The sequence below is a fragment of the Crocuta crocuta genome, unplaced genomic scaffold (genome assembly GCF_008692635.1).
Source record: "Crocuta crocuta isolate KB4526 unplaced genomic scaffold, BGI_CrCroc_1.0 scaffold25, whole genome shotgun sequence".
NCBI classification, from domain to species: Eukaryota; Metazoa; Chordata; class Mammalia; order Carnivora; family Hyaenidae; genus Crocuta; species Crocuta crocuta.
The window spans coordinates 8,819,996-8,835,571 of NW_027532015.1; the positions used below are offsets into that span (position 1 = coordinate 8,819,996).

At 40.5% G+C, this 15,576-nt stretch overlaps 1 protein-coding gene across 5 annotated transcripts in view; it reads right to left on the minus strand.

Moving 5' to 3' along the window:
- Positions 1 to 9,024: 9,024 nt before the first annotated feature.
- The window catches only part of AIG1 (androgen induced 1), a 241,628-nt gene continuing 235,076 nt past the window's right edge, over positions 9,025 to 15,576 (minus strand). For 3 of the 5 annotated variants that reach the window (XM_077776000.1, XM_077776001.1, XM_077775997.1), the window contains 2 exons: positions 15,225 to 15,388; positions 9,025 to 9,701 (listed from right to left, as the gene is read on the minus strand). In XM_077776000.1, the coding sequence (XP_077632126.1) occupies positions 9,664 to 9,701; positions 15,225 to 15,388 (202 nt within the window). In that variant the 3' untranslated portion in view covers positions 9,025 to 9,663. Of the gene's footprint in view, positions 9,702 to 14,264; positions 14,594 to 15,224; positions 15,389 to 15,576 lie in introns of those variants that run through there. The other 2 variants (XM_077775999.1, XM_077775998.1) reach the window with 1 other exon arrangement.

Genomic DNA, 15,576 nt, shown 5'->3' on the forward strand with positions numbered 1-15,576 from the left:
TGGGCTTCTTAACTCAGTGAGGCCACCAGGCTTTGTTTGGGATTCCCCTCCCAGTGTGATGATCTGGAAATTGCCTCTAGGCACAAAGCCAGGGTGATCATAAGGCACACATAGTTTATTTCCCTTTCCCTTAAGATCATAGTCTTAAGCATCTCAGTTGATCAGTGTCTGAAAATGAGTGTTTTTATTTTACCATTTATCATTTCTAGTTTACAGTTGTGGGGGAGATAATTCCAGATCCTATCACTTCTTCATGACAGGAAGCAGAAATTCCCTAGACAATAAAGTTTCTTTCAGTTTTGATTATTCCGCTCTGAGTACAGAATAAATGTAGGTTTCTAGGCTTTCTCTCAAATACAAACTCTATTTATTCTGGGGCTTTCTTCCTTATCTCTTCTACCTTTAGTTCTCAGAAACTTTCAGCCCAGAGTTTCAACTGGGCTGTTGAAATCAATATACTGACCTCCTGAATTATAACTTAACTAGTGCCAAGATTATAGTTTCAAACTGAGCCAGTTTAAGTGGAAAACTCATTTCTTAGAGGCACATCATTGGGGATCTGTTTTTGGAAAACCACCATGTAATATAAAAAAATTCCAAAATTAATGATGGCTGGAATACAAATTTTATATATATAGAGTGGTAAAGGGTTGGTGAGGGACATTTGTGCTTCCCTGAAACTGCCCACTAGAATCCACGGTTCAGGATAAATCTTGCCAAGTGTCTCACCTTTTAAGTTCAGAGGAATGTCTTCGGATGCCAGTCCCACACTGTGAGATTGCTAACAGAAGGCATCCAGGAGAACCAGTTCCTTAACCCCCCTTCCTTGGTCTTTATAGAATAAAGGACACAGAGGGGGCCAGGTTATTAAACCTTTGAAGGACGGTTCTTGAAACCTTAACAATACCTTCTCCCTCCCTTTCCTTGTTAGAGAGCCTGGGAAGCAGGGAGCAAGGAAGTTTCTATTCGTTCCACCCTCTTGTGTTGAAATCAGTGTTTCCCAAGTTTCCTCCACCCCCAGTAAGAATTGTGAGGGTGGGGGTGGGGTTGTGCGCCACTGAGCTGACAGAGAATTTGGTGCTGCTGATGGAGCAGTGAGAGAGCCTGCCCCAGGGCAACCTGTGTTCCCACCTTTGGCTTGGCAGGGATTCATGAGTGCTTGCCATGAAAGGTGGCTGGGCCTTGCCAGAAGCAGAGACTTTTGGGTGGATTAGGTGTTGCCTTGGTAATAAGGGAGAAGAGCACAGGGAAACTGCACCAGGGTGGGCCCCGTGGAGCTGCCTGATGAGCTGACGATTTCATCCCCACTCAGATACTTGATTCCAGCCCCTTGGTGTTGGGCCGGGAGGCAGAGAAGGGACTCGCCAGCTTTGATGTCATTTGCTGTATAAGCATAGATCATCTCCCCTCTTCTCCAGGCACAAGGAAGACAGAGAGGGAGAGGGAGTTTGGACAGTTTGGATTTCAAAAATCACGAGATTAAATATTAAACCTGAATGAGATGAAGAAATAAGAGGTTTGGCCTGGGCAGGGTGTAGGTTTGAGGAGCCAGAACATTTAGTGTTGCTTGAATATAAATGAATTTCATTCTTGGCACGTATCTATGATGAGACTATTCTACCAAATGGATCAATATGCTTGTGCGTGTAGGTAAAACCAGAGATAGCATTTTAAAAAAGCTTTTAATTTGTTTGATTTTACACACTTACAATGATCCCTTGAGAGAATTTTACTGCATGGATTGATTTGGCTGAGGCTTTAAAAATCTGGGTGCCTGGGTGGCTCCATCAGTTAAGCATCTGACTCTTGGTTTCAGCTCAGGTCATGATCTCACAGCTTGTAGGGTTCCAGCCCTGTGTCAGTCTCTGTGCTGACAGTGCGGAGCCTGCTTGGGACTCTCTCTTTCCCTCCTTCTCTGCTCCTTCTCTGCTCGTGCTTTCACTTTCTCACAACAAATAAATAAACTTTAAAATATATACATTTTTTTCAATAAAGCTTGGCCATAAGATGCCCACCTCTCCTCCTGGCACGTCTCCCTGTGGCAAGTATAGGCATTTGTTTTTAGTCCCAAATCCTTTGAATGGTACTTGAAATTAGGGTCATCTGTGTCAAAAAGTTTCATTGCCCAGCTGATCAGTAGGCATGAAAGTGTCCAAAAGTCTTTGAGGGTTTCCATGGGGACATCTTCAATCATCTTCAGCTCTTCGATTTCAATAAATCAGATGAGTATGAATGACTTTGGCTGTCTTCTCAGCATAGGACAAGTGGTTTGGCTTAGTGAGATAAGTGTTGGTCACTCAATTATTACAAAGTCACAAATACGAGTTTTGGATATTAATTTGTGGCTATTCCTCTGTGTGTGTGTGTGTGTGTTAGCATAATGCAAAATAACCCATATAAATATGTAAAAATGCTTAATGATAATGTATTATTTGTTTCCTATTGCTGTTGTTAAAAAAAATCACCACATATTTAGTGGCACATTTATTACCAGACAGCCCTGGAGGTCAAAGTCCTAATGTCAAGGTGTCAGTAGGGTGGAATCCCCTTTGAGGCTGCAGGGGGAGAATCCATTTCCTTGCTGGTTTGAGCTTCTACAATCTTTGCTCTTCTTCACTCCGACTGCTTCAACCATGGTCATGCTTCTTTCTCTCACTGGGACTTACTGCCTCCCTCTTATAATGGCCCTTGTAATTATATTGGGTACACTGCATAATCCAAGGTAACCCCCACAACTCAAAACCCTTAACTTAATCACACCTTAAAATCCCTTTTGCTGCAAAAGGTAACATATTCAAAGACTCTGGTGATTAGGATGTGGACATCCTTTAAAACCCTTGCTACCACATTATATTAATGAAAAAAGCAAGAAATAGTATGCTATCATGTACCTCTAAAATGTTAAATTTCAAGTTAGTTCCTTCCTTCCTTCCTTCCTTCCTTTTCTTCTTGTCTTCTTTTCTTTTCATTTTTTTTGAGAGAGGCACAAGAGAGTGATGGGTGGGGGGGAGGCGCGGGGGGAGAGAGAGAGAGAGAGAAGCAAGGCTCATCTGAAGCGGGGCTCACGTTCACCCAAAACAGGGCTCTAGCTCACCCGATGTGGGACTTGAACTCATGAACTGTGAGATCATGACCTGAGCAGAAGTCAGATGGCTTATCCAACTGAGCCACCCAGTTGCCCACCAACAGTTAGTTTCTGATCATGACTTCCTGTCTGTCAATTGCCTTCATTTCCTTGATAGATCTTTCTCCAACTTTACTGAGATTGCCAATCTGGACCCTTTTATTGTGTCCCAACGTCTGTCCTATTTCTTTCCTCTTCACTTCCTTCTAGATCACATGATTCATCTTTCCAACCACTCTTGCCAATATCCTGGCTCTTACCTGCTTGTCCTTTTGTGGCACCTATACTTCTTTATTTTTATTTTTTTTCATTTTTGAAAGAGACAGTGTGAGCAGGGGAAAGGCAGAGAGAGGGGGACAGAAGATGTGAAGCAGGCTGTGTGCTCAGAGCAGCAGGCCTGATGCAGGGCACAGACTCACAAAACATGAAATCATGACCAGAGCCAAAATCAAGATTCAGACGCTCACCCGACTGAGCCACCCAGGCACCCTTGTGACACCTATACTTCTAGACCAAACTTCTTTACTCTGGCTGGCCTGTTGAGGTTTCTTGGAGGAAATCCCACAATGGGCCTTGTTATCATCAAGGTAAAGTTGTGATCTTCAACCCTCCCCGGGGCCCTCAGTGTGGGCGAGAAAGCCTTCCATGTGTTCACAGTCCGTGCCACTCTTCTCAGGGTAAATTACAAGCTCGAACCCCATCCTCTGTTCTTTGTTTCCCTCTTCAGGCAATTCTTTGAGGGGAAAATTGCAGCCACTGAAGCCATCAAAAAGAAGTCTGTGACTGTCTTTTGTCCGGCAAACGCACTTCCAAGGACATTTGTCTCTTTCAGTTTCTTTCCTGTGACAGTGGGGGGGTGTTCCCTCCTAAACCTAACCCAGAAGAGTCACAAACCAACAATATCCACATTGGGTTCGCATTCCCCACAGAGCCTGTGTGTGACTGTGTAAGTTTTGTTCTTGAAGTAGTCATCTCGCTACTGCCTTACCATCCACTGAGGCCAGTAACTCCTCAATTCTTCGGAATCTAGATTCTGTCCTTACAATTTCATTGAAATAGTCCCTGATCTACATTGTAAAAATCCAAAGTCAAGTTCATCATCAAACTCCACTCCAGCCTGGTTCTCCTTCAGGTTTCTTATTTAAAGAAATGATGCTATCATTGTCGAGAACACATCTTAGATGGTTTTCTCTCAATAATTTCACAGTATATCAGTTGCCAGACCAGATTCGATTCCCTAATATATATTACATTTCATTTTCTCATATGCATTATATATAATATTCAATTTCTTAATATATATGTTATATTTCATTTCCTCACATATATTATAGACTTGACTTTTAAGCCATGTTGGTTGGGTTAGGGGTGCTGATCTCTTACACAGTAGAAAATCCATGTATAACTTTTGACTTCCCTAAAACTTCACTGTTAATAGCTTACTGTTGACTGGAAGCCTTACTGAAAGCATAGAGTCAAGTAACATATTTTCTATGTTGTGTGTACTATATACTGTATTCTTATGATAAAGTAAGCTAGAGAAAAGAAATTGTTCTAAAAAAATCATAAAGAAGAGAAAATACATTTATAGTATGATATTATACTTACTGAAGAAAACCCACATCTAAGTGAACCCATGCAGTACAAACCTGGGTTGTTCAGGGTCAACTGTATGTAATATTCACTTTCTTAATATATATTTATGTATAACATATAGGTACTTTTTTCTATATCTCTGTTGTAGGATCTCAGATATTCATCTGTATTTTCTTACACTTCTCATACCTTTCTTTCTTTTAAAATATTTTTTTAACATTTATTTTTTGAGAGCCAGCGTGAGTGGGGGAGGGGCAGAGAGAGAGAGGGAGACAGAATCTGAAGCAGGCTCCAGGCTCTGAAGTGTCAGGATAGAGCCTGACGCAGACCTCGAACTCAGTAGCCCTGAGATAATAACCTGGGCTGAAGTCAAACGCTTAACCGACTGAGCCACCCAGGCGTCCCTCTCACGCCTTTTTCTTATATTTCATCCTTTAATCTATATGAAATTGCATGTGTGTATATTTTGTGTGTGTGTATGTGTGTTTTAAGGAAGGAATGCAGCTTTTTCTTTTTTACCAACTAGGATTCATTTGTTGCAGCCTACTCATTCAATCATTTATTATGCTCTTGCTGATTTGAAATGCCATTTTATTAATTGCTAAATTTACTTATATGTATATATATAGTTGATTTTTCTTTCTATTCTTGAGCATACCACATTATTTAATTATAATGTTTTATAATATGTTTTTAAAAATTTTATTTATTTTGAGAGAGAGAGATTGAGAGAGCAAGTGAGCGAGCATGAGTGAGGGAGAGGCAGAGACAGAATCCCAAGCAGGCTCTGCACTGTCAGTGCAGAGTCCCTTGTGGGGCTCAAGCATCTGAACTGTGGGATTTTGACCTGAGCCGAGATCAAGCTTTGGACCCTTAACCACTGAGGCACCCAGGCTTCCCTATAATATGTTTCATTGACACAAATATGCTTTAATTACTTGTTTTCAAGATTTTTCAGTTACTTTTACTGATTTTCTTATTATTTCTGAGAGAGAGAGAGAGAGAGCATTAGCAGGGGAGGGTCAGAGAGGGAGACACAGAATCTGAAGCAGGCTCCAGGCTCTGAGCTAGCTGTCAGCACAGAGCCCGACGCGGGGCTCGAACCCACAAACTGTGAGATCATGACTTGAGCTGAATTCGGACGCTTAACCTACTGAGCCACCCAGACCTCCTTTTACTGATTTATTTTTCTGTTAAATTTAAAAAAAGTTAGCAAATTTAGAATGGAGTTATATAGTACTTATAAATCATTTGGAGGAAGGAATGGCATCTTTAAGAATAGAATTTTCTTTTTCAGAATTTAGTATATCTTTCCATTTTGTCTTTTTAAGAAGTTTCTCAAGAGAAAAGTATACATTAGATGGTCATGAAACATTATAATTTTATTACAGTATTAGATTTACAGTTCTAGTATTTTATCTACCAAAAGTGAAATTTGGTGCTCTTCTGGCTTTATTTTGAGGGGTATATTGAGTAAAGTAAGTTGAGAACCTTTCCATTGTTCTGCTTCTTTGGCACAATTTGTTTTTTTAAATGTTCATCTGTTAATTTGCATTAGGTAATTATTAATTTTCTTGTTTCCAAAGTGGAGCTCAAAGCACATTCCCCCCACATTGTGGATGGTAGGTCGGTCTTCACCAACCTACACAGAGAAGAGGGTAAAGCGAGAGCATTCTCCTGAAAGCTGGTGGGAGAAAGTGGGAGGGTGCAAGCCAGAGGGAGAGATCTCTGCTAACTCCATTCTCATCACTCCATGATTACAAGGCAGGCAGCAGACTCATCGCAATGGATTCTGCTCCAGGGCAAGCAGAGTTTCCGTGGTGGGTCATGGAGTGCACTGGGGCCGGAGGTAGGCATGTCTTAGCGAGTTCCTTGCATCTGCAGAGACAGCCCTGGGCGTCCTGTAGAAGTTTGCCCAGGGTTCTGGGTCTGGGGTTCCTAAAGCAGAAATGATCCATCACAGAAAACCGAACCAAACCCCAATCTGATCACATAATTGAATTTCAAACATAGCAGTGGTGCATACATCCCAGACTTTGGCAAGGTACTTAAGTCAAATTAGATTCACATCTGAAGATCACAGGCATCAACTTCTTTGGGTGTCATTTTGGTGACTAAAGTTAAAGTGTTATTTGCTAAGTGACAGGGATAGTCACATGGTCCCAGAGGAATTTTTGTCCCAAGAAGTCCTAAAAAATATTCCACTCCTTCAGGTTTACTCTCCTGAGAGTCATTTGGAGAAATGGTTTCCTTTTAAATGGTGGCTTTCAGGGCACCTGGGTGGCTCAGTCAGTTAAGCATCCGACGTCTGCTCAGGTCAGGATCTCACTGTGCGTGGGGCCCCGCCCCGGCTCTGTGCTGACAGCTCAGACCCTGGAGCCTTCAGATTCTGTGTCTCCCTCTCTCTCTGCCCCTCCCTCGCTCTCACTCTGTCTCAGTCCCTCAAAAATAAGATAAACATTAAAAAACTTAAAAAAAAATGGTGGCTTTCCCCATGTTCTGCTTTTTCTTAAAACATTCAATTTTCTTTTCCTTTAATAATATCAATTCTCAGTTACGTAAAACTTTAACATAAAGCTTTTTCACTCCAGGTCAAAATATAACTTATTTGATGCTAGACCTAATATTCTCCAAGACCTCAGAAGAATAATAGTAGCAGTGTCATGAATATCATCTTATTTCTGATCTTAAAAGGGAATATCTCATGACATGAGATATTTTAATATTATTAATGTTATTATCAGAAATAACTTAAAATTTCTCAAATGGCTTGGAGCAACTATGGAGAGAATCACATTTTTTTTTTACTTTTGTGCATTAGAGTGGTCCACCCCTCATATGCGTTTTCAGTGGTCAGTTTTAATTTCCATGTTTCAGTTACCTGCAGTCAGTCATGTGTTATTCACCTCACTTCATGCCCTCACATCCTTCACGAGAAGGGGTGAGTACAGTGATAAGATATTCTGAGAGAGGCCACATTCACATAACTTGTATTTCAGTATATTGTTATAATTGTGTTATTTTATGATTATTGCCGTTAATCTCTTGTGCCTAATTAAGCTCTATCATAGGATGTATGTAGAAGGAAAAAAAAAACATAGTATATATACAGTTCAGTACTATCCGTGTTTTTGGGCATCCACGGGGGGTCCTGGAATGTAGCCCCTGCAGATAAGGGGGGGGCGGGGAATGACTCTATTGAGGCTGTTTTTGAATAAATATTGTATTAAGCCATCCTTAAATTTTTAGAGTAAATCTTATTCAGTTTTGAAAAATTATTTATGTAGTATTGGATTTATGTTGCTGATACCTTAGTTAAAGCGAACGAAAATTTTTATTTTGCTACATTGGCTTTGTTTTGAGGGTTATATTAACTTTGATAAATAATTTGGGAAGTGTTTCATCATTCTGTAACCTTGGAACAGTTTAAATAACATGACGGTTGTTACTTGAAAGTTTTGAAGGACTTGCTCATAAAACACTCTGGACCCAATTCCTTTTTTGGAGATAGTTATTTGAACATTAAAAAAAAGTCTTCCATGAATATCAGTCTATTACAGCTTTCCAATTCTTATTGAATCCATTTACTTGAAAATTGCACATTTCATTGGGTTCTAAGAATGTGTTGCCATAGAGCTAAAAGTTTATTTTTATAATTAAAATAATTGGTTTCATATTAGTTTATATTGCCAAGTATTTGTGTTTCTCTCTCTAGTTTGCATATTTTTATGATATCTGTATACATGAGATACTGTATTAATCAATTTATTTATGTATCAATTCCACTGTTATGTTTCTGTCTTACTTAATTTCTGCTTTTATTTTGATTAGTTTTTCCTTACATTTCTCTAAGATTTATTTTTATGTGTTCTCTACTCCATGTTCTGCACTGTATTATTTAAACATAATTATGGCCAAATATAACTTTATAAGTTACCTTTTAAAAAAATTATTCTTTTTTAGATTTATCAAAAAGATACACATTTGGGGGGAGCCTGGGTGTCTCAGTCGGCAAAGTGTCCAACTTCAGCTCAGGTCATGATCTCACAGTTTGTGAGTTCACATTGGGCTCCGTGCTGACAGCTCAGAGCCTGGAGCCTGCTTCAGATTCTGTGTCTCCCTCTCTCTGCCCCTCCTCTCTCTCTCTCAAAAATAAAGAAACATAAAAAAATTTTTTAAAAAGATACACATTTTAGAATAAAAGAATTATTAAGACTTATATTCAGTAAACCCATTTTCAAGAGGTAATAGGAACAAAACAGCAGAGGAGACACCAGTATTGAATACACTTTGCAGATATCAGACTGGGGTGACTTGGTCTTTATTCAAGTTTGTTTGAATATAGGAAAAGTTTCGCAAGATTAAATCATGAGATTCAAATACACTCAGGGTTTTGACTAAATTGATGTGATTATTACTAACATTGCCTATTTGAGGCAATGGTGACATTATTGCAAAACGGAACACCCGGCACATTTCTTCCAGAACTGCCCTGTGGTCCAGGGTCGGTATCCCAGCCACCCGCAGGACTCAATTTGCGAATGCCTTGCTTTACATCTGTACCTTCGATTTTTACATATTTCTCAACAAGAAACACAATGGAGTTTTATTCTTCCTCGATTAAATGGAATTACAATTGCAAAAATTAAAAACCAATGATCAATTTTAGTTTTAAAAACTAGAAGAGGAAAAAAAAAGATGTTACTATCAGTAATGAATTTGGAAATAAGTCTTTAAAACATAACGAGGGCAAGCTGTCTTGGAAATAATTGTATTCTATTCTTATATATATTTCTCTATAAAGGTGCCCCCCGTCTGGGGCAGAGAGGCTGAGGTGAATTCCACTGCTTTCTTCACCGCTTCCTCTCCTGTACTGCCAATGCCCAGGGGGTAGCGAGTCCTCAATGATGGCTCAATCCAGCTCTTTCGTTTAGACTTAGATCTCATTCCAATTTAGGCTTCTCTTTCTCTTCTTCCATACCTAGAAATTCAGGCAAAGTTCTTTATTTTAACATCAGATTAAACTGTGAGCAATTTTGCCAAGGCTGCTCGTCTCCCACACATCTTCCATCCACTCTGCTGCACCCACTCCCTTTCTCCTAACTAAGAGGGAAAATAATTTCCAACTTTCTCCTGAAACTTCCTTGGTGACCTCTGTCCTCACCCTTGCCCCTGAAATCAGTACACACCCAAGTCTTATGGCTTCTGGGAGTGATGGGTGCAAGTCGGCTCTTGACTCATTGAATCTGCTCAGAAGCCCCCACCAGACCGTGTTGTAACCAGCTTCTAACAACACGAGGTGTGCAGCTGATGAGTCTCACTGAGACCTCACTCGTTTAGATTTTGGTCCTGTTTCTTCTCAAGGCAAGGACTCTGGATTTTCAAAAGTCAAGAAGAAAAAACTTTTTTTTTTTTTTTTAAACTCACTGAGAGCTTGTGAAGCACAAGGACTGTTGATTTCCATACCTTTATGCACTTCAACTCAAGTTCTCCCTTTATTCACCCCACTCCTGGTAGAACTATGTTTTACCTCCTGAGAGACTCATATGTACTGGACCAGTAAGACCTCTGCCTGTGGTCCGTAGTGAATAGTTAATGATGTTTCATTTTCCTGGAAGTGAAAATGTTGAAGTCACTGTCATGCATTAAAGTTAAACTGGTAAATGCTCCCCACTTTTTCTTTCTTTTGCTTCTTGCTAAATATTCTTTTGAAACCAAATTCTCAGATGTTTTGCTGGAACAAAAGAACCCCAAATACTGCTTTGCGGGTTTTGTTGGTATTTTTTTATGTGAGTTATTAGCTCTCGAAGGCAGAGTCCTTAACTATTTTCTTTCCGATAATATCCCTAGCACCTAACACAGTGTCTGATTCACAGGAGGAGCTCAATTAATCATTATGGACTCAGTTAATAAACAATGAATACAAGGACGGCCTCAGAAGGCTATGCTAGTGGGAAAGCAGAATAAAATAAGGAACTTCACAGTATAAAAAAACGTAAAACCTAATCCCAGAGGGTTACTCTCACAGGGCTTATATTAGGGAGAATTCCCCTTCCCCTTAGCTCTCAGTTCCCAGTATTTGTTTTGTGGAGTCAGGGTGGTGGCGGTAGGAATGTGGGTAACATGCTCTGAACAGGTGTCCTTAGACAGTCTTTCAGGTTTGGTTTTCATGACTAAGGAACTGGCACAGATCTATAACACTTCTTCCAAAGTACTTCTCAGAAATCATATTAAGGAAAACTTCAGATTAAGGAATAAGGACATCTGAAGGGAGGAGGACCAGGGGTCTGGGGGGGAAGGCCAGGAGATGCCTTCGTTGTTGGTAACCAAGGCAAAGGCAGAAAAACACAACAGAGATTCTGTTCAAACAGCACACATGACTTGGGCCCCAACTTTGTCCCATGTTCCCTCTCTTGTGGAGAAGCTCTCAGGAACTAATAACTGCTTGCTTTTCTTTAAAGTCTGTTTCCTCCTAAGCATTCTCCTGCAGATGGGTTGACTTGGCAGCAATAGTGGAATCTTCAAAAGCGGGGGTGGAGAGCAGGGGGTGTTCATTGACCCAGACAGGAAAAATGGCTCCCCACCTACTTTAGTTTGGCAGCTTTGCGGTAGAGGGAAAAAATTAGACAGCTGTAAATAATATTTGGAAGAACCAGAGGTATAATTTCCACACAAATAGCAGAAAGAAACCTGTCACAAAGCTGAGGCAGGATGTGCTTTTGGGAACCTGGAGGAAGAGCTGATTGACCCTGAGAGAGTTAGTCACATGTGATTCCCCAGGCTGGGAGAAGGGCTCAACCAGAGGGCAGTGCTGGGACACTGCAGGCCTGTGTGGGCCTGTGTGGGCCATGGGCTGGAGGGGCAGCGGGGGGAGAGAAAAAGAAGGAAGGTTTCTGTCACAAACATCTGGCTCCAACCTCCTTTCTCTTTGGCTTGTCTCTGTCCTCACCCCAACCTTTCATTTTTGGACACTTTCATTTCTGGTCGCATTATGTTTTACTTTTAATAAGATTGGTCACCGCAGATAGACACACGGGAATTGGAATAAATTCTTAGCTTAAGTACAGAAATATTTCAGCTATTACAGGTTGAACTGTGTCCTTTTACCAACGTGCCCCCCAATTCATACATTGAAGTCCTAACCTCAGAACATCAGAATGTGAGAGAAGGCCAAGGGGTGTGGTGAGACAACCATTTGCTAAAAAGGTTAGGGCATATCATTCATGGATCCAATTACTCATTTCAGCAGCAGCCAGGAGAGATCTGTGGGGGACCTTCTTGTCTGATGTTTTGGAGCCCTGCGAATTGCATAGGTAGCCAAAAAGGTTTCTGAGAATTTTGTGCCAGCAGAAAACAGTGCCAGCCTGGACTAAAAAGGACAGAGACAGCATGAAATGAAAGAATGACTCTTAAGTTGGTTCAGGGGCTAGTCTCCTCCAGAGGGTAAGGCTTCCACCTAGTGACAAGGGGCAGTGGCCCGAGGATGGAGCATTCAGCCAAAGAGAATCACTGGCCTTTAAGCCTAATAGAACTTGCCCTGCTACATTTCACACTTGGTTAGGAACTGTGACCTCCATTCCCCCTGTGATTTCTCCTCTTTGAAAAGAGTGTGTATATTCTAATGCCCGTCCCACTATTATGTTTGGGAAGCAGATAACTTTCTGTCTGGCTTCACAGGTTCACTACAGAAGAGCAATTGTGCTTCAAGATGAATTATACCCTGAGTCTTAATCACACCTGATTTAGATGGTATTTAAGATGATATTTTAGACCTAAGAGTTGATGCTGGAAAGGTATCCTGCCAATACCTTCATTTTGGTCTTCTGGCCTCTAGAACCGTGAGACATGGCATTTCTATTGTTTAAAGCCACCCAGCCTGTGGCACTTCACTGTAGCAGCCCTAGCCAACCATTACAACAGTCACAACTCCACTTAGAGTTACTTTTCTTTAAAAGGAGCAAATGCTTACCTATACAGTTAACCTATTTAAGGGCTTTTTGTTCATTGTTCTTATCAGGTTCGTCTATTTTGTTATTTTATGAACTAGGTCCACGGGTCTTAGTGAAGTTTCTAACCTCTCATGGGTCTTGGTTTCCAATGGTGACAATCTGATGGTTCAGTAAAAGTAACACTGGATTGGCCATTACGCAGAAGGTGTTGGCTGTGCAGCCACCTATTTTGGTGGATTGTCTAGGATTTCCAGCTTCAGCTGCTGCGTGGTAAAAGGACCAGCTTAGATGGTTTCAAATATTCTTTTTGGTTCTAAGATTCTGTAATAATGTGATTTTATCTCGAAATTGAAAACACCGCATAACCAAACGGAGGAAGTGAAGCCATTAAAAATCATTATGGATACAAGGAAGGGGGGGGTCCCTGTGATATCCCTGCTTTTGGAGGATTTTGTTTTGGATGTAGTAAATGTACTCAGGATTCTGACTCTAACTGTACTCAGTTCATCGCGACACACACAAACACACACACGTACACACACATATACGGGCACATACTGTTTTTAATCAGCACTTTTTCAATTTAAATACATATGGAAGCAGGCAGCTAATGTGGTGGAGCAAAGTGGCCATGTGAGAACCAGGAACACTTAAGGAGCCAACTCAAGGGGGCAACTGGTCCTCAATTCCAATCCATTGTTGCCATAAGAGACAGTGGGCTTGGTGTTGCTGATAAGCTGATGAGTCTGGCCTGTATCCCAGTTATCTCCCAATTTTTTAAATGTTAGTTCAAAAAGCAAAATCCCACTAAGTAGGTCTAACAAAACTTTTGGCAAGTAAATTTGGGGGGAGGCCACCAGTTTGCAATCTTTCTCATAGATGAGAAAAATGTGCGCATTGACATCAAACATCTGCCTTTGTGGAATTAACTAGATGGTCCCATGTAGATAAAATTAATCTCCATACCTAAAATGAGTTACAGAATATGAGTCAACCTTACTTAAGAGAACGGCACAAATGAAATCAAACAGATCATTTAAAAAACCCTTAGTTTCACTATTTGTTTTTAACTTTTTACTTAGTGCTGTTAAAAGAAGAGTATTCTATTAATCCACACGGATTTTTCTCTTTCCTGGTCTTCAGGCCATCTTCTCTTAGGAGTAGTAGAACAATGGCCAAATGACCATTGGAATTAAGCCAAATCAAGGGGAAAGAGTCATAAATACTTCCTGAATAACATATATTAAGCATATGAGCCTACATTTAAATATAGCTTTTCTCCCAAGAAGCTGAGAAAAGTTTACATTTGTTCTCAAAATATTTCTGTAAGTTAGCTCAATACTTCCATAAGTTAACTAATAAAGATTACTATTCCCATTGAACAGAGAAAGAATTGTTAAAAGACTAATTTCTGACTTCCCAAGCTGTGGCCTGAACCAAATAAAAAATGTTGACACTTTTTCTAATAGACCACTTAGTAAAATTAAGCCAGCTGCTGAGAAAAGAAATCCTTAAATTCCTCCTGGCCATTCACCATTGGCTAATACCTTGACACACAATCTTAGAAGGTTCACGCACAAAAAAGTCCAACTTGGTAACCAGGCAACGACTGTGTTTTATTTGTCTAATAAGATCAAGTTCCTGGCACAGTGTCTGGCAGAAAGTAGGGTGCTCCGTGTTTGTGGAACAGGAATCATTTGCTGGTGATGTCTAGAATGTTGTGATTCTATTGGTGGAGATGACCAGAGCTCTCTAAAATTCCCAAATCATCTTGCCTTTGGAAATACTTTCATGCAGGACTCAAATCACGACATACTGTGCTGTTGCTTTTTCCACATTCCCATTTGTATGTTATCTTACATACACTTTGCACAGGGGTTTGCACAGCTTGGGTAAGATTACGTGCCTTGCCAAGATGGAGGCTCTGGCATAAATAGAAACAAAAGAGAAATCAAGTCATAGGTTAAGAGAGTTTCCGCAGCAATGAAGCATTATTACCTTTACTGCCTGTACCTCTTTGTCACCTCCAGCCCTTGAATATGACAGTCACTGGTGAATCACAGTGGCCACAGGTATTCTGAGCTGCTTGGAGTTCTAGTAGAACAGTGAGGGAGACTTGTCTGAAGCTACTGCACCCACAGAAAGGATGATGTATGATGTCGAGGTTTAGGTGGCTTTTAATGAGACTATTTGACTACATTTAATATTTTGTCTATTTAATTGTAGGGGGGATCCCTTTAGCTAAAGCAGTATTTTGCTGATCAGAGTGAACTTCCTAAATTTTTCTTGTTGTTGTTAACACTACATTTCTCCCTATAAAACTTTATAGACATGCTTCTTTTCTCTGAGATTTGGATGTTTTACTAGCTAATAAGACAATGTGAGTAATAAACCTTTCAGGTAACTGCCAGCAGCTCTTAAATTAACATTGTGAAGTTACAAAATGAAACTCTTCATAACTGATCCTGGGCTACGATGGAATTTTCCTGCAGTGTCTGCACACACTCTTTTAGACAGCAATTCTCCTGTTTTATGCTCCCCTCAACAATACTTACTTCTCTGTGTATCCCAGATATAGCTGTTCAGAACTTCTCCCAGCAGGTACAAAAAGTTCATTAAGATGGTTGTAAACCCAAAGAAGACGATCCTGGCTCCTGGGCCAATGTGTTCCAGGAAAGGATACACCCACATCCCAGTTACGTGATGCACCCAGCACACCCTGCAACAGAATAGGAAAGGAGACAAAGTCAGGAGTTCCTCTCATGTCAGATTTCAAAGCTCTTGCTATTGTGAATATGGACCCATCACTCGGACTACTCTTCACTAATGCCGGTCACAAGTTTGCTTCTGATGCTCAGGAGCTACCAGGAAGTGTGTTCTCGTTGTTGTTTGCTTGTTATCTTATAC